This window comes from Lemur catta, chromosome 23 (assembly GCF_020740605.2).
Source record: "Lemur catta isolate mLemCat1 chromosome 23, mLemCat1.pri, whole genome shotgun sequence".
NCBI lineage: Eukaryota > Metazoa > Chordata > Mammalia > Primates > Lemuridae > Lemur > Lemur catta.
In genome coordinates this window covers 21530351-21548463 of record NC_059150.1, presented here as the reverse complement: position 1 = coordinate 21548463, position 18113 = coordinate 21530351, and the positions used below count along the sequence as shown (strand labels likewise).

Genomic DNA, 18113 nt, shown 5'->3' with positions numbered 1-18113 from the left:
TCTCAAAGAACTTACTAGAGTAAATGAATACCCTAATTTTGAGCTGTCTTAAAGATGCATCCAATTTTATTCTATTTTGTTTTCTTACAGGTGTGAGCCATGCAATGGGAGGTAGAGGAGGAATAAATAGAGGAAATATTAATTAAATGGTCTATAAACTAAAATAACTGAATGAGGTTGTCGTCTGTTTTAGTGTAATGATTGTCGCATTTACAAACATTTTTATATTTAAATTGGTATGCTTACTCAACATTCTTTATTAATAAAATGTATTTCAGTGTCAAAGTTTATTATTATTTTCTTCACTTTAATTAGTTGACTCTTCCTTTGCCCATCAGTTTAAGGACAGTTGTACCAGACTTTGGATAGGGTCTGCCCAGAACGAGTAGTAATTGCTCGTGCTGTTCTACTAGGCACGTCGATGTTATAGTATTGATCTAAATGGAAGAGAAATCATTTTTTTAATTAAAAGGAAAACAGAACACTCAAAACTCAAAAATAATTTGTGCTGATTATTATGCTCAAAGATACTGTTTATCATTTTAATAATCAGAAATGTTTTTATTAATTAATTTGAACTCACAAAAAGAAAAACAATTGTTTTGACCTTTCTACCCTTCAGCTTTTTTGACCTTTCAAAAGATTGACCTTTCAACATCTTCCAATAAAATTTGGTTCAACTCTCCTTTTTGAAGTAAGCATTTAAAAAATAACCAAATTAGTCTGAAAAATAATTCACTTGAGTTTATCCTTTTTTAACAGTACATTCTGATGTCATTCGTATTATGGAATCATAGGCAGAATAACTTAGATTGCCGGGCTTTTCAAGAAAAAGTATCCTGAGTAATATAATTTAATTAATAAAATCAATTTCTCAGGAACTTCTTTCTGATCTTATAGACTGTGTATTGATGCAGATCAGTAAAATTTTGTGTATACAAGGTATCTATTAAATGCCACAGATGATAGAAGTAAAGTACTGTTTTCAGTAGCAGTTTTACTCAAGTAGTTGGATGTTTTATTATAATTTCATGAAGGTTAGAGCAGAATTGAATGGCAATACCATTCAGTTTAATTGAAATTCAAGCAAAAACCTAAAAACTCTTCTTTTTTCACAGCAATTAGAATAATATAGTTTAAATACTCATTTTTGGTCACCACTGCACAGTTGGTGTTTTTGCTGTGATTATATTCATATTTTCACAAGTGGTATCACCTCCTCGAGAAGCTATCAAAGTTACACTAAATGACTTACCCTTAGAAAAGGCATAATAGTCGTAGCCATCAGGTTTTCTGATATTGGGTAGTGATATAGCCGAGGTGACCACGTTTGGAAGTCCTCTCCACAGTGTACTCACTTTAACTTCATTATGAAGGAAACCTGCAGATGACATTTTTAATAAAAGGTGTCAAATTAAAAGGGAATATAACTATCTTGGAAAGAGCCAGACAGACCTGAGTTTTAATCTCAGTTTATTCACTTAGTAGCTGTTACTTAGGTAAGTTATCTAACTTCAGTGCTTCAGTTTTTGCCCTCCGATACAGCACTAATAGCGACCTTTTAGAACTGTTCAGGGCTACAGATTTGTATATAATGTTCTTGGTAAGAAGCACTTGATAAATAGTATTTGTTACAGTTAACAAACCTGAATAAACTTTTCCTTACCCACAAAGAAAAAGAAAATATTGCTGTGTTTATTCAGTAAGGCAAGTTGATGTGTTTTGCATAAATCTTAAATTATTAGGGCTATATGGTCAGTATTTATATTTAATAAGCCTTACTCTATAAGAAACTATATTACATATACTTTATGTTTAAGAATTTTTAACACAATAAAAATCTTACCTTTGTCTTGATAAACAACTCTGACTGGTGGTGAATAGTGAATTCTGATGGTGTGTGTTTGAGAAGGTCCTAGAGCCCGTTCAAAGCGACGTCTCCTAACCTGTGTTGTTTCTCCGTACACTGGATAATTTATAGCAGGCCGCCTTCCAGGGCACTTTCGGACAGGTTCCTGTTTATAAATATACTGCTGAATGCCGCCACCTGTTATGTGTGAGAAAGTGACATAGAATATGAAAATTGATTTAACCCTCTCAGATAGAAAAGAACTTTTACAAAGTGGAAAAAATGATCAGTTTTTTGTTTTTCATAAAATATGTCTAGACATTAATAATGGCTATTAATCAAGGGTGTTAAAAAGAATTACTAACCCTGAAATACTTGTTGAATGCATAAATGCAACAAATTGCATAGTTATATATTGAACTTTAATTGAAGGTAAATGATGACATTCCATCAGTGACCTGAAAACTCAGATGAATTGTGATTTCTATGTCAAGAGATCTAAATACTTCTTACAACCTTCAATTTTGATTTTTTCATTGAAAATATTTGATTCCAGCCATTAAAGATATCTTTTGACAGTAAACCCAGTAATACATGAAAAAATGAAATAAAAATCAATTCTTTAAAAGTTCTGTAATTTTGTCAATTATATAACACTTACCTCTCTTGAAAAAATACACAGATTCAGGCCTATTCTTGTATTTAGATATTGAAAGAGCTGCCACTATTTTTCCATTTAGTCCTCCAAATCCTTTTACAATTTGCTTGGGATACCCTGCATCTTTTATATCATTGGTGAAACGCCAGTACTGAGAATCCTGATAATTTAAAAGAGAAAATGATGTTAACAGCTTTGAAAAAGGTTAGTAACTCATTTTTAGATTTAAGTGTAGGAAGAAAGTGTTAACATTATTTAAATGTTGTAATATGTTGACCATTAATGTTATCAAATTAGATATTTATGATTAAATTTTCATTGTACAGTAATTCATTAAAATGTGGGAACACCTCTGAATTGGAGGGCAAAGTGATTTATGTTGTGGTAATAAACAATGCAATTACTGTTTGCTGACTTCTCTCATAAAGATATTTTTGTTACCTTAAAGAAGAAAGTTTTTCCTTCACAGTTGCATCTAGTAAAAACAGTATCAATGGGGGAAGGAATACCCCAAACTTCAGTAATTCTGCGAGCTGGAGATGGGGGACTGAATGGACTTAGCATCCAGAAATAATGACCTAAAATTTAAAGAGAGACATCAGCCTATAAGCTGGATACTAAAACCTATTCCAGAAGAAACCAAAATGAAAAAATTTTAAATGGTTACAAAGAAAAACAGATTATATGCATTGTATGACTGGAAGTTTAGGCAGTTACAGAGGGTAGTATTTGAACATTTCTGGGAGTAGATATTTCTCAAGTCCAGAGAAATCTAGCATAACCTTTGAGATATATTAGTTTTCCAGTTTCTCTAGAAAGAGCCTTTTGGCTTTTTCTTTTAGAATTAAGGAGTTACAACTTAATGACTACGAAAATCTCTTCAGAGTATTTACCGTGTGAGCATGTTTTCAGATTTAATCTATATTTTAGGAAGACTGGACTAGTAGAGAATTAACATGAAATAACAGCTTTTCTCCTGTTACTCTCCCACAGAGAATGTAATGCTTTTGAACACATCACAGCTTAGATGTTACTTTCAAATAAAGTAAAGCAGGGGAAACAAATTCTTATGTCATTTCATTTGATACAAAATTAAAATTTGAACTACCTTTTAAATCCTAACAGTAGGAGAAAAACCTCTGTAGTGTCAATTTAGGATCTTTCATTAGTTTGTCTAATTTTACTAATCCAATATTTTGGTTATTACTCTCAGGTTCTCAGTGTGTGAGGCAGGTTTATCAATCAAATCCCCCCCAGAAAGCTCAGCCCAAACTAGCACTCTTCCTTGGCTTTGGTTCTCATAAATGCCAAAACAAAAAGATGGGAAGAAAGAGAAACATATACATCACCTCGGAATGCAACTAACGTCCCATTGCGCAAAGTAGTCAGTCCATCTACTGGCTTACCATTGCATAGATTGGTCTCATCTAAACAGATTAACAAAAAAAAAAATATATAGAACTGAATGAGAGAAGTATGTTCTTTTCAAGTCCTCCCACACGGTTCCATTTCTTGTTAACCCTGTTCTAAGATTTTGAAGGGCACAGTTTGAGGTGTCTGCATTTCAGAGGTGGAAGAAGTGATATACTTCATAATTCCCTTGTACTTAAAGGTGATACTATTCAAAAATATCATATGAATTATTATGAATTTAAATGGGCCAGGTTACCTTGATCTTCAGGTAAACTAGACATTTGCTGGATGTATGAACTCAATGTGAAGTTCCATTTTTCAGTTCTGGTTGCCCTTTGGGTTGGCTTCGAAAAGAATACTACAAATTTTTTTGACTGTACCATCTCTGCTTCTTACAGACACAGAAACACTAAATTCCTAGCCCTAGATTATTACTCAATTTCCTAAAGACTGAATAAGCTTCCTATGATTGTTCTCTTCTGACCTACAGGAGAACTGTAAAATTTCACAAGTTAATAAGGTCTGGGTTCTAGGTAATATGTCTTAGTAGAGTGATCCTAAATCAGGGCATTCTGGTTAAGATAGATGTAAATTAACATTACTAGTTTTAAAAATGACAGTGATTCTTATTACCTGAAAGCATAGGGTTGATGACAATGCCTTGACTGGGTCCTCTCACTGAGTACTCAATGCCTGGAATAACTATAGGAACTAACACCGGGGGCCTGGGTATCATGTGAGGTGTTTCTCCTTCAGCACCATCTGCATCTTCATACTTTGGATATACTTCAACTATTTCTGAGTTTGGAGTTTGGTTAGGGCTGGTGGTGGTTTGGAGCCTGGTTTCTGCTAAAGATGTAGGGTTCAATTCAGGCATTGTCGTAGTCATCTTTGGAGGAGTTGGTGTTGTCTTTGGTTTTCTCACTCTAGCTGTTGGTCTTGGTTTTTTGGTAGAAGTGGGCTTTTTGGGTGCTTTAGTTGGCTTTGGGGGTTTAGGAGTTGTCGCTTTAGAATTAGTAATTGTATCTTTTGGTTTAGCTGTTTCTTCAGGTTTTTTCGTAGTCTCAGTTGTAATAGTCCTTTTTGTTGCAGTAGTTACTTTGGGTGCAAGAGTTGTTGCTTTAAGAGTAGTAATTTTGATTGATGTGGTTGTACTTGTTTTGGATTCAGTTGTTTCTTCTCTTGTAGTTGCTGTCTGTTTTGTTGTAATCTTGGGTGCAGATGTTGTAATTTCAGGCACAGTACGTATGTCTTTTACTGTTGTCTTGTCTTGAGCTGTTGTAGTCATTTTGGGGTTGGTCACTTCAGGAGTCTTAATTGTAGGTACAGCAGGATCCTTAGGACTGTTTTCAGGCGCCTTTGGCGTGGGTCCTGCAGAGAACTCAGGAGTTGATTCAGGAGGGATCTCGGGGGTAGCGGGAGGCTCCATGGTGGTAGTTGAAGTAGAAGCCCCTGAGGTGGTTGGAGCAGGTGTCTCAGGAGTAGTTGGAGCAGGCTTCTTGGGGGTGGTGGGTGTGGGCTCCTTGGGGGTGGTGGGTACAGACTCCTTGGGGGTGGTAGGAGCCAGTGCCTTGGGAGTGGTGGGTGCAGGTTCCTTGGGTGTGGTGGATATGGGCTTCTTGGGGGTATCTGGAACAGGATCCTTGGGGGTGGTAGGAGCAGGTTCCTTGGGGGTGGTGGGTATGGGCTCCTTGGGGGTGGTGGGAGCTGGTTCCTTGGGAGTGTTGGGTGTAGACTCCTTGGGAGTGGTAGGTTCAGGGTCCTTGGTAGTAGTGGGTACAGGGTTCTTGGGAGTGGTAGGAGGTTGTTCCTTGGGGGTGGTAGGTGTGGGCTCCTTGGTGGTGGTGGGTGCGGGCTCCTTGGGGGTGGTGGGTGGAGGCTCCTTGGGAGTGGTGGGTGCAGGCTCCCTGGGAGTGGTGGGTGCAGGCTCCCTGGGGGTGGTGGGTGCAGGCTCCTTGGTGGTGGTGGGAGGTTGTTCCTTGGTGGTAGTGGGTGCAGGCTCCTTGGGGGCGGTGGGTGCAGGCTCCCTGGGGGTGATGGGTGCAGGCTCCTTGGGGGTGGTGGGACGTTGTTCCTTGGGGGCGGTGGGTGCAGGCTCCTTGGTTGTGGTGGGAGGTTGTTCCTTGGGGGTGGTAGGTGCAGGCTCCCTGGGGGTGGTGGGTGAAGGCTCCTTGGGGGTGGTGGGAGGTTGTTCCTTGGGGGTGGTGGGTGCAGGCTCCTTGGTTGTGGTGGGAGGTTGTTCCTTGGGGGTGGTAGGTGCAGGCTCCCTGGGGGTGGTGGGTGAAGGCTCCTTGGGGGTGGTGGGAGGTTGTTCCTTGGGGGTGGTGGGTGCAGGCTCCTTGGTTGTGGTGGGGGCAGGCTTCTTGGGGGTGGTGGGAGGTTGTTCTTTGGGGGTGGTGGGTGCAGGCTCCTTGGTGGTAGTGGGTGCAGGCACCTTGGCGGTGGTGGGAGGTTGTTCTTTGGGGGTGGTAGGTGCAGGCTTCTTGGTGGTAGTGGGTACAGGCTCCTTGGGGGTGGTGAGAGCAGGGGCTTTGGTTGTAGTTTCAGCTTTAGACGCAGGTTTAGTAGGCACTTCGGATGTGGGTGCTAAATCTTTAGCAGATGTTTTCTCTGCACTTCGCATCTCTTTAGCTGAAGTCTCTTTTGCAGTAGTTGAAGTCTGTTTATTTGTTACAGTAGTCTCTTTGGTTTCAGCTGTTGTTTCTTTATTGGCTGTCAAAGATGTCTCTTTAGATGTATCAGAATTAGGTGGAAGAGTGGATTTAGGGTTTACTGGTTTTGCTGTTGTAGTCCTGGGAGATGTAGTAACTTTATTGCGTTGGGTGGTAGGAATGTCAGGAGTTGGAGTGAGCTTAAAATCACCATTATCCGGGCCACTTCCAGCTTCATCTTCAGCTGGTGGTTCTGGGGTAGGTTTCTTTTTAGGAGTTCTTTTCTTGTTATCTTTTACTAGAGGAAAAAAATAGACATCTTGTTATTTTAGAATAATTTTTTCCTTTTAATAGTGACCTAAAGTTCCCATCTTTATTATTGACTAGTTGTGTGTTTCTAGGCAAATTGCTAACCTCTAATATATCCATTAATTTATTGTGAAATGGTAAATATCTTATCGGGCTGAATGATATAAGGGATGAAAACTATACAATTGGAATTGTATATATATAAAACTGTATATATATATATAATTGTATATATAAAACTATACATGGAATTTCAGTAGCAATATTGAAATTAACATGATCAGTAACACTAATTCATCTCTTTATATAATGTTCTTTACCCCTCACCTTTTCTACTCTTGTTCCTCAGTGCCCAGTGCCCTTTCCTTCCTTCCTCCCTCCTTCCTTCCAACATCTCCTAGTTGCACTGTACCAATTACCTTACAAGCCTCTTCAGCCAACTCTGAGGAAATCTCCCCCAGTGCCCCAAAGTCCCTGCAGAGCCCTGTTCCCATACCTAGGCTTATTAGCTGCTCTCTTTCCTCTGCTTAGTCAAACTTGACAGTCCCTAGAGACACAGGGAGGAGCTGTGTCCCACGGCAGCAAAAAGACCCTGTTTTGCAGAATTTCCCATAGCAGCTACCCCATAGGAGAACTACAAAGCCCGAGGGGCACTTCACTGAGATGAATTCCGTTTAGCCAACATGTGTTCCACTTTTATTGTGTGCAAGATTTTCTGGATGACTAAGATTAAATATCTGGCTAGTCAGCTAGAGAGAATGCTTCAGAGGAAATCACAACCACCCAGGAAATGGAGTTCTTCAAAACCCTATTGTCCAAAATCCAGTATTTCCTGGTGAAAGAGAATATATTTTAGAACTTCAGGAAATAATAAAGAGAACAAAGGGAATCTCCTTTCAGGCAATAATAGCCTACTCTGTGGCACATTCTCTACTAGAGAAAAATCAGCCAGATATAATTTCTAGGAAAATAATAAAGGATCTGTAAAATGTGGATAATATTGCCCTGCTTAGAGGTTTATGAGAATTTAATGGATTAATATTTGTAAAAACGCTTAAGCAGTATATAAGTGTTTGTTTAAAAAAATAAAAGAAGGCTGGGGAGGGGAAAATGAAAACACAAGGAAGATAGAGGAAGGGGAAGAAAGCAAAATGCTAACAGGTAGACAGGGACTGCAGTAGAACACCATAAATAATCATCTTTGGTGCCATCTCCTGGTTCCACAGTTGGGCTTATCCTTTGCTTTTAAGAGTGGTTTCTCAGCTGTTTGGCACTAATTTCCTGTAGGAAGTATTCATTTGGTATTTTTTAAGATAATTTTTATAAAGTTATATACCCACCCCCATATTTTGAGATACTCTCATTCTACCAACACACATTACTTTTAAATAACCATTGTTAATATGGCATTGATATAGTCTTTGATCTTTATCAATGCTCAAACCTTTGGGTTTCTTCTGTAATTCTCTATTAGCAGCTGAATTTTTGGAAGACTTGACTTTCCGAATAGTTGAAGAAGAAGAGGAAGAGGAGGAGGAGGAGGAGGACTCTTGATTTTCAGAAACAGAATGTTCTATAAATCAAATAAAAAAGGTTGATCACACCAACTGTGATTTCAAACAAAAAAGAACTGCCAGTCCAAATGCAATAAGAAATGCCGTTTACTGATCTACAAATATCTGTGTTCTGCTTTTGTTTATAAATAACATGATGAACTGCCCTTTTGTCAGTTAGAAGCAAGGAACCTGAGCTTATCACAGATACTAGCACTACAACTAGTATCTCTCAACTTTACCATAGTTGCCAAAATTTCTCACAGAATCTAATTATTCTGCAAAGAAAATCATGGGGTTTGTTTTATATTTGTTTTTTACAGTAACTTTGTCCCTTCTGATTTTTTTTTTTTTAATCCAGACCAACGCTAGGTTTGGTAAATAAGAAAGACTATAAATAACTGAGGGTTTGCAATTTGTTTTAAACTTTGACTTAAAGCAAAGTCAAAAAAAGTTAACGGGTAATGAGCCTTTCATGACTCCTAAGATTACCCCGTTCTCTGAGAACAGTCTTATATAAATAGTCCACCTACAGGTCATTTCGTCTAAGAAACAGCTTCCTTTGGTTGCATCTGTCATCTTCCTACCTTCTGTTATTTCCTCTGATTCTACAACTTTCTTAGTCTTCTTCTTGTCTGGTGATTTGGGTGAACGTTTGGTTGTTGATTTGATGTTTTGACGTGCTCCTGGAGGCTGAGGTGCAGTCTTTGAAGATGGTGGTGATGTGGGATTGTGCACTGAGGCCAAGCAAGACAGGTCAGTTAACATCTTGGTTATATTCATTGGCAGCCCTAACTGTGAAAAGCACAGATGCATCTGGTTCAGGAGTCCATGCTGGTGAAAGCCACTGCAGACAGGCTTTAGCACAGCACCAATGGCTCCAAACCAACTCATGCAGAGGATGCATTGCTATTAAATAGTCATTCTCAAATTGTAAGTTATGACAGGGAGCAAAGTCTAAGGAATCAGGAAACCTGAATTCCAGTCCTAGGTCTACAAGTCTCTATCACTGTGACCTTGGGCAAGTAGGCTAACTCCTCTTGAACCTCATTTTCTTGTCTGCAGACAGAGGTTTATTCAAGATGGTCTCTGAAGGTATTTGCCTGCCTAAAAAAATACTTAATTCTATAAGCATCATATTCTGTAATTATAAAAATAGTACTGCATGTGGATGACAGGATATTTATGCTCTTGGGAAGAATATAATTATATTTTTCCTGTTTTCATATTCATTTAAATCAAATGATATGAATTTACCTTTCAGTTTTTTAATTACAGAAGTTCTATATGAATATTTATCCTTGTGAAAATTTCACACCTTCACATTTTGCTTTTCCTCAAAATGTGCTTCCCTTCCAAAGATAAGCAACCGTTAATATTTTGGTGTCAATCTTTTAAACTTTTTATCCCCTTCATTCCTACCCCTTTTCATGTCTAGAAGAGAAGACATACAGCATTTTTTGATCATTAGGAACCAGATGAAAAGAAGAGGGACTTCTGAAAGATAAGAAAACAGAGAGCAATGGGGACTCTCTGGTACAGAAGAACTGTGATAAATCCTGCTACTCCCACCAAACTGAGAACTTCATTGCTCTAGACTCCATGAACTGACCATTGTACTTCTTTCTCCTCCCACCCAACAAAAACATCAATATCTCAAAGAGTTCTGCCATGTAGTAGCTAATGCTCTTGGGCAAAACAGTTACTTAACCTCTTGCACTCAAGTTTTCTCACCCACATTCAGAGTCACTTGGACAGCTGGGATTCCTTCAATTCTTGAAATGCTTTGATTTTTAGGTACTTGCCTTTAAGCCGTATTTATATTGAAACAACTAAGTAGTGAGTCTCAAAATAGTTTTAAAAATGAAGTCTTGGAGCTCTGAGTGGTTCCATTATTTGGGCCCCTGATTGTCTGATGCTTTCTGTAAAGGAAGTTGCCTGGCATTGCCTCCATCATTTTTCTTCACTGAGTTCTTCCTAAACCTTAGGTAATCTGACCCAACACTTGCTAGCATAAAGCATTGTCTTTACTAAAGTGTTCGCTTAATGCTTCATCACTCTCTAATCATCTTCCCTCTCCACCCATTCTCTGCCCAAAATAAATTCTTAGCTTTCTGTTTCGCAGCCAAAACAATTATCAGGGTAATGAGTAAATATGTTTCACTCATCATGGGGCCTTCCAAAAGCTGCAGGAATGTTGAGCTCTGAGTTGGGCTTTTTTTTTCTTTCTTTTTGGTGTTCTGTTTTTTCCACCTGGTTTCATGAGCCCTGAGTTTTGATTACAAGGGTGTTGTCTTCGTTATTTTTGGAATGCTTTCCAATGGAAACATTGAACAGTGAAGAAACATCCCTCAACTGTGCTGATGAGCAGTTTTTCACTGTTTTTCCACTGTTTTAAAGGAGCAGGAAGTGCAGCCTTGTTTAAATAAAATGATAAGATTATGCAAACAAGGCTTATTTTCACTTTTACCTCCACGAATATCCTCGTTTTAACGAAGTAGGATTTAACACAAACATTGGATACAAGAAAATAATTTAATATTTAAGTATATTTTTTCAATCTTTTTTTTTTTTTTCCTATAACAAGTAGAGGGTTTTGTTACACTCTCAGAGTACTCCTTCAGGACTATAACCAGCGAGGAGGATCTGAAATGGAGCTATCCGTTTCCTTGACTGTCACTCACAGGTGCTTGAACAGAGACTACTGAGGGGACTGGAGAGATGGGAAGGAACACATAACCCACAGTTGACTTCTTAGCAGATTTGCCCGTAACTTTAGTGGCTTAAACTAATTCACAAACTGACTTGTTTAGAGAAGCTAAAAGTGTCGATTCTATGCTTAAATATACACTCAAACATTGAGGCCAAAAGCACAGAGAGCTCAAAGAACAGGTGACTTTGTGAAATCAGCAAGGGGGAGACAAGAAATCATCAAACGAGTTGATTACTGGTGATTTAACCTGAAATTGAACCACATCTGAAGGAGAAAAGCATGTCCACTCGGTCCCCTCCTCTCTGTGACTGAACCACAGTCTCTGGTGCTCCTGGAGCCCGGCTGAGCCAGGGGCGCTATTGTTGGAAAATGCTTTGCTTCTTTAATTCATCTCCATGAAACAAACTTATTAGGAAATAATTGAAAAGTTAGTAAAATCAAGACCCTAGAGGGACTGCATGTTAAAGCATGTTAAACGCTATGGGTGACACTAGGGCAGGTGCACAGAGCTGGCTGTGCCGGGAGCCCCGAGCGGCCTGTGATGCTCACCTTCTTCACAGAACTTGTCGTAGTCGGAGCAGCACTTGCCGTACTTGTGACACTGGGAGTCACAGTCACACTCCCTTCCTCTGGCAAAGGACTCAAAGCAGCGGCCTTTACAGGAAAGCTCTGCCCAGAGCACAAGAAAACATTACAGATTATTACGTGTGAAGCCGTCCCCTTGGGCTTGGTAGCCATTTCTCATTTCATAGCTGGCTAGAGTTCCAACTGTGCGTTTCTAAGTCTTTTATTTGGAATGTGGAATACATGGTCCAGTTAAAGATGGATGGCGTCCCAGACGAAGACAGCCCAAGTCAAGAAAGAAATGTGGCGACTTTGAGTGACTTTTCTTGTCCTTCAAGGTTCTAAAAGACACCTCAATGCTACCTGAGTCATTTATATGTATGGGGAAATGTCTGAACAGTGAAGGGACTTCCCATGAAATCCCTCCATCCGCTCCTCACACCACTGCTGTGTAATAATAGATTTATATTAACTGAATACTCAGGTCTATGGCAATATATTCCAAAGAGCTGGCTTAATATAAATGGGTCACTATTTGGACTTGAAAATTATTTATGATGCAGAGACCTTTATGATAACCAGCTAGGCAAAGTGTAGAGATAAAAGATTTCAGTCTAATCCCATGGTATGGACTGTATAAGACAGGTCTGCTCATTTCAAAAAAAGCCTTGGTTAGAGGTACAGTGATTCACCAAGGCCTGTTAGAAATAATTACCTTATCCAATGCACAAGTTGTGCAACAATATAATTATCAGTTTCACATGCAAATTGTAAAGCAAATATAACTCTAAACAACTTTAATTATAATTTTTATAAATTGAATATGAACTGTTTCTGTGTTAATAAGAAAATGCCCCAAAATATATTCACATGAAATACCATCCATAATTTAAAATTCAGACCTTTGGGTTTTAATTGAAACTCATCATTAAACACTACTAGTACTTTATAGAGCCTTTTTTAGGTCATTTAAAAACATGTTGCTATCAAAAAGTCAAATAGTAGACAAGATTATTGTAAGCTATGAATTCTTTTGATGAACTTACTGAAAGGCTCCATCACTAAGCAATTGCATTTCTGATTATTAGTAAATAATTACCCATTACTAACTACTTAATATCTCCTGAGTCACAGTGTTGTCTCTGTTTAAAACAAGACACTTTGCTTGAACTAGTCAATAACCTCGTGCAAGTGACAGATTTCCAGGCTCCTCTTACCCTCCCAGGTCATCACAAGCCTTGACACCATCCTTAGGGACAGAGCACCGCAACATTTATGCAAGTGAAGGGAAAGGCACTTGAGCAAAGGAAGTGAAACAGTGGGAAAGCAGCGCTGCGAGGGGGTGCGAGGGGGTGCAAGGGGGGGCTCCCAGAGCAGCGTCGCTGGACAGAGGAGGGGACGCCGGCTCTCGGGACTTACCCACAGTGCAGACTCTCTTGAAATCGGGGCAGCACTCCATGTAGTGTTGACAGTTATAATCACAGTTGCAGGCGGCATCTCTAGAATACCCTTCCCCACATCTCCCTGCACAGCTTGATAAATCTAAAATTATACAATACTAGCGTAAATATGGCCAGACCACTTCACAGAGGCGGACAGATCTAACGAGGGGGACAAAGCCGCTTGGGTGAGAGAGAATTTGATCAATCGGGGAAATGTTGGAATGATGGTTGGCAACAGGCCCAGCCGGTAACTGGCTCATCTTTTATGTGATCTTGATCATGTCACTTTACTCTTCGCCAGGCTTGAGAAGATAAATACGCTCTTGACATCGGGCAAAGTAAGGGCTCTGCATAAAGAGAGTGACATTCCTAACGGAGAAGGGGCTGTGGTTATGATGATTACTGGCTGCCATTGACTGAGCATCTCTGTGCCAGGCACTGAGTCACACATTATCTCTGATGCTTATGGAAATGTTTCCAGGAGAGTATTGGTAGCCCCTTTTTAGAAATAAGGAAGCTGAAACACAGAAATTTTAATAACTTGCTCAATGGCACACAGCTAACTAATAGTTCTAGTATATCTGTATTATAGGTCAATTAATACCTATTAATTATTTGTACTGACTTCTTTTACTCTTAGAAGTGCCCTGATTTGGATAATTTATATAGTCATCTTAAGCAAACAGTCCATCCAGAATTTGGACTCTGATGTATCTGACTCTAAAGCCCAAGCTTTTTCCACCCAATTACTCTGCCTCTCATTCCTGATGCAGAGTTTAAAGCAAGCTGGTTACGCCAGCACGAACGTTACTAGGCATTCTCCTCCTTTATTGATGGGGATAACTGGATACTTTAAATGTTGGGGACGACAGATGCTTAGAACCACTGCTAAAGTTAGTACAAAATAGAGAACTCTTGAAATAGCATCTGGACATGAATATAAAGGTCACGAATGGAGTTTTTCTGGGCAGAAAATAAACAATAACAAAAGCACAATTATCCTCTATTTTTTTTTTAAAATAAATCTTGGAAAACAACACCTTAAAAACCTCCCTGAGAGTGAACCGCAGCAACGTAACAATGGAATCCATCTCTGGAATAGAAATTGGCAGATGCAATGTCTGAAATCCATAGAGTAATGCTGAAACACACTGAAAAAAAATCTCAAAAGAATAGAGTCCAGGAAAGTTAAAGTCTGAATATGCAAATAAAACAGTAAATAGTAGGACAACTTTCAGATCTTTTTGCATGCATATACGTATAAGACATATGAAAATGCATATATAGTGTATGTATATAAATACATATATTATATATATAAAGAAAAAAGAGAATGAGAAGAGGTTGAGAAAGCAAGAGAAGCAGACAAGACAACATCAAAAGAGTGTTCTTTTACAGTTGGCAGATTTCTTAAATAAGAAATCAGTTACCTTTATAGGAAAAGTTTATTTTCATGGATTAAATGTCGGTCCTACTTTGGTTGCTGTTAATTTTAACCACTAATTTCAATTTCATTTATTTAAAGGAAAGTAAAAACTGTTTTAGTGAAAAACTGATTGTATTACAGAGGAAAAGGTAATTTAGGAAATGCACCCAGTTTTGTGAGCCTTGTAATAACATTATGAGAGAGCCGAAGCATCTGGAGATACCAGAGTGGTCATAATTCCTTATTAAATATTCATGTGTGCTTTCATGTGCTTTTCCATCTTTTCTTATCTAAGAAATTCTGAAACTATGCCTGCGCAGGCAGTTTTCTACCATATTCAGGTTTCATAAGAATTTCAGTTATTTTACTGGAAATGTCTACTATAGAAATGTAATTTCACTGTAACAGTTAGGAATCTTGATTTATCTTCTCTCAGATTTTGCTTATCAAAGGAAAAGAAAAGAGAGAGATCTTGGTGTTGTTACACTAATCAATCTAGATCACATGCAAGCAATTTTTGCTAATGTGATTGTATTGAATGTACTTCAACATTCTTTAAGCATGAATAACAAGAACTGTTCATCCAGGACTGACTCTGTTTTGGGAGGTCCATGAGTAGCTCAATATTATAACACAAAATGACAGTCACATCTGTATAAGTCTATATCTGAATGAATAGACCTTATAATAAAGAGAGAATACTTTCAAGATTAATAAAATGCCATTTGAAACATTGTAAATATTCATTATAATATGATATCTATGTCAACATGATGCCAAAATAAGTTATTTGTCAATAATTCACTTGATGTAAAAGACTAGTTAAATTTATTTGTCACCATATAGGCAAAAGTTATAGGATAAATATTGTTCTTTTAGTTATTTTGATGATCTTGTACAGCTCCAGCATAGTTTTATCATATGTCTGCATTTTTTAAACTTTTGGAAGAACCATAGGAATAATGAATACCACAATTATTCTGTACAAAAGCTCAAAAATTCTTGAAAGTTTTCATAATGCAGAAGAAAAAGGTGAGAATTCCAAATCACTTATAAATATGCTACATATGTTTTACATTTTATTAAGGTTACACTACGTATTAAACTCAAATATCGATTTTTAGAAATTTATTTCATTTGTTAAAAATCAAGACACTGACTAGCAATAGTTGTTAAGTCAAAGTATTTTTGATGGTTAAGTTACCTTGAGATGAGACTTGCTGAATCAAAAAAACAGGAAGCAGCAGCAACAAGTAAATGGGAAGTATTTTCCACTCCATGGTTGTTTTCAGGTACTGCACCCTTGCTGAAAATAAAATACAATTATAAGAAAACTGCTCTTTTGTCTCACCACTAACTTTTGCTTGTGTTACACACAATGTTTTAATAATTTTAAAATGTAATTTAATAATAAAAACATCCCATTCTTGAAACAAATCTTTTTAAAGTAATTCCATAGAAAATATCTGCCCATTATATTCACTCTTAAGCAGAACAAATCATTACCCTTAGTTATGTTATTGACCATTTTAATAACTGTAGAAATCTCCAACATAGAAAACAGACTTACCTTAAAACTCTATTCAAAGTATAGCATATACTTACAGTGCAAGGTTTAAATTTTGTCTTGAGGGGAAAAAATAACTGGCTTCAGTAAAATTTAATTTAACAAGCATAGTGGAATTATTGTTCAAACTTTCCCTTTACTCTCAATATAAATTGTAAAAGCTTCCAGCAGGTGTATTTCATAAATATAATCTTTTAAAAAATTTTCCAGCTACTGTTCTTATAAATCTTTTTCAAATACCTTTAATGAAAACACATTTAATTCCATGAAGCAAGTTAACTTTGACACTTACCGGTAAATGGATAGATGAATTTCTCCAATGTGCTGGAAGTCTTATATATCAGTGCAAATATATTGGGATGAACCAATTAGTCCAAAGGTTAGACAAAATCAACAGTGACAACCTATGAAATCAAACTTTCCTCATGTGTTGGAAGTAGGCCCAGACGACTAGACTTAGGCAACATCTGGAAAACACTTCCATTAAGAAAAATGACTACTACAAAATAAATTTAGATTTATTGGCTAAAACATTTCTAATTTCTAAGTCAAGTGAACAAGTTGTTCTGAGATGGTACATCACGCTGGAAGGCTTTGAATAGTATATCGAAGCAGCAACTTTAAAATAGTGAAATACTGGTATTATTCCTTTTTTCATTTTTTCCCCAGTTAAATCTAGCAAAGGTGGCTTTGAAACTTATCTATTCTTACTTTGTGGCATAAATTTCCTGAATTTATAGCATTAAATCAAATGTACCTTTCTTTTCCTGAGTATTTTCATTTTCACTGAACACAGAAAAAATGCTCTCAATTAACTACTGGTGAATTATTGACACTGTGGATTTTCTAGCTTCCTTTACTATGCTAAAAACCTGCTTAAAAACTGTATTGATATTTCCCTTAGCCCCTTTATTTAAGAGCACCAGTGTTTGGAAAAGGTCTTTTAAATTACTAATTTATTTTTCTTGCCATAGAGAAAATGTGAACCATCAACCTTGCAAAGCCAAGGTAGCTTAGCTCAAGGCTTTCCCCCATTTTGATATGGAATGTTCCTGTTTAAATCTTACCCACCAACATAAGGCCTCACTCATCACGTCCTAGCACCTCCCTGAAACCTTCCTGGGTCAATCTAAATCACCTACAGAATTACAGTCAGCAAATATACTACATTTTATTGAAAGTATCTGTCCATCTGTCTCCCACCCTCAACAGACTGTGATTTCCCTAAGGACAACCAACACCTGGATCTTTACTCCACTGCCAACATCTAGTCTGGTGCTCCACCAAAGTTATGTGTTTAATGCATGTTTGGTGGAACAAATTATTGTTGTAGCCTTGACTCTGCTATGTACTGTGAATTTTGTAGGTATTGAATTTACTTATCACTAAATGCCTTTAAGTTAAATATAATCATCCACATTTTACAAATAAGAAGTTGAAGCCCCACAAACGAAGGGTTTGTGACCCATCCAAAGAACCATAAAGACAAGGAGCCAAACCAAGTTCTGAACCCATTTCTTTGCATTCTAAGTTCCATCATGTTTCCACTATCCCCATCTCTCTTTCGATCAAAACCATCCCTTCAGTGTGTAATCACTGTGCTAAATTTTAGTCCATCGTGTGTATATATAGGTTTATGAGATTGTGACCTTCTTAAGGACAGAAATTATGATACAAGCATCTCTTTTGTTTCCACAATGCTTATTTCTGGGCTAAATATATAAAAGCAATTTAGAAGCTATCTGCTCACTTCTTAATAATCCCCTTTCTCTGGGAACTACTTCCCCGTCTATAGGGGTATTTACCTTTTGGCTCTGGTTATATATGTTATCTTGCCACATCAGCAACAGCTGATAGGATTAGGAGCAGAAACCTGAACTAACCTGGGCTATGTTTCCCTTTCCTGGAAATTTGGAAATATGATTCAGAGATTATAAGTCTATCTGCCTATGTAGACCTATAACATGT

The 18113-nt window shown here is 37.7% G+C and overlaps 2 protein-coding genes across 4 annotated transcripts in view; one reads left to right on the top strand and one right to left on the bottom strand.

Annotated features, from left to right (window-relative positions):
- TPR (translocated promoter region, nuclear basket protein) overlaps positions 1-285 on the top strand; it is a 60804-nt gene extending 60519 nt beyond the window's left edge. For both annotated transcript variants that reach the window (XM_045536176.1, XM_045536177.1), the window contains exon 52: positions 91-285. In XM_045536176.1, coding sequence (XP_045392132.1) covers positions 91-146 — 56 coding nt within the window. In that variant the 3' untranslated portion in view covers positions 147-285. The remainder of the gene's footprint in view (positions 1-90) is intronic.
- On the bottom strand, positions 238-16455 carry PRG4 (proteoglycan 4). Of its 2 annotated transcripts, none has more exons than XM_045536179.1 (11): positions 16438-16455; positions 15783-15884; positions 13130-13252; positions 11696-11815; positions 4554-6869; positions 3857-3934; positions 2949-3085; positions 2511-2667; positions 1847-2047; positions 1256-1381; positions 238-437 (listed from the first exon to the last, which is right to left on the bottom strand). In XM_045536179.1, exons 2-11 carry the CDS (start codon positions 15856-15858, stop codon positions 340-342), a joined length of 3432 nt encoding a protein of 1143 aa, XP_045392135.1. In that variant the 5' UTR covers positions 15859-15884; positions 16438-16455; the 3' UTR covers positions 238-339. The 2 variants fall into 2 exon arrangements, with proteins under 2 accessions (XP_045392135.1, XP_045392134.1); XM_045536178.1 differs by lacking the exon at positions 16438-16455 and adding an exon at positions 9021-9170.
- Positions 16456-18113: the final 1658 nt, after the last annotated feature.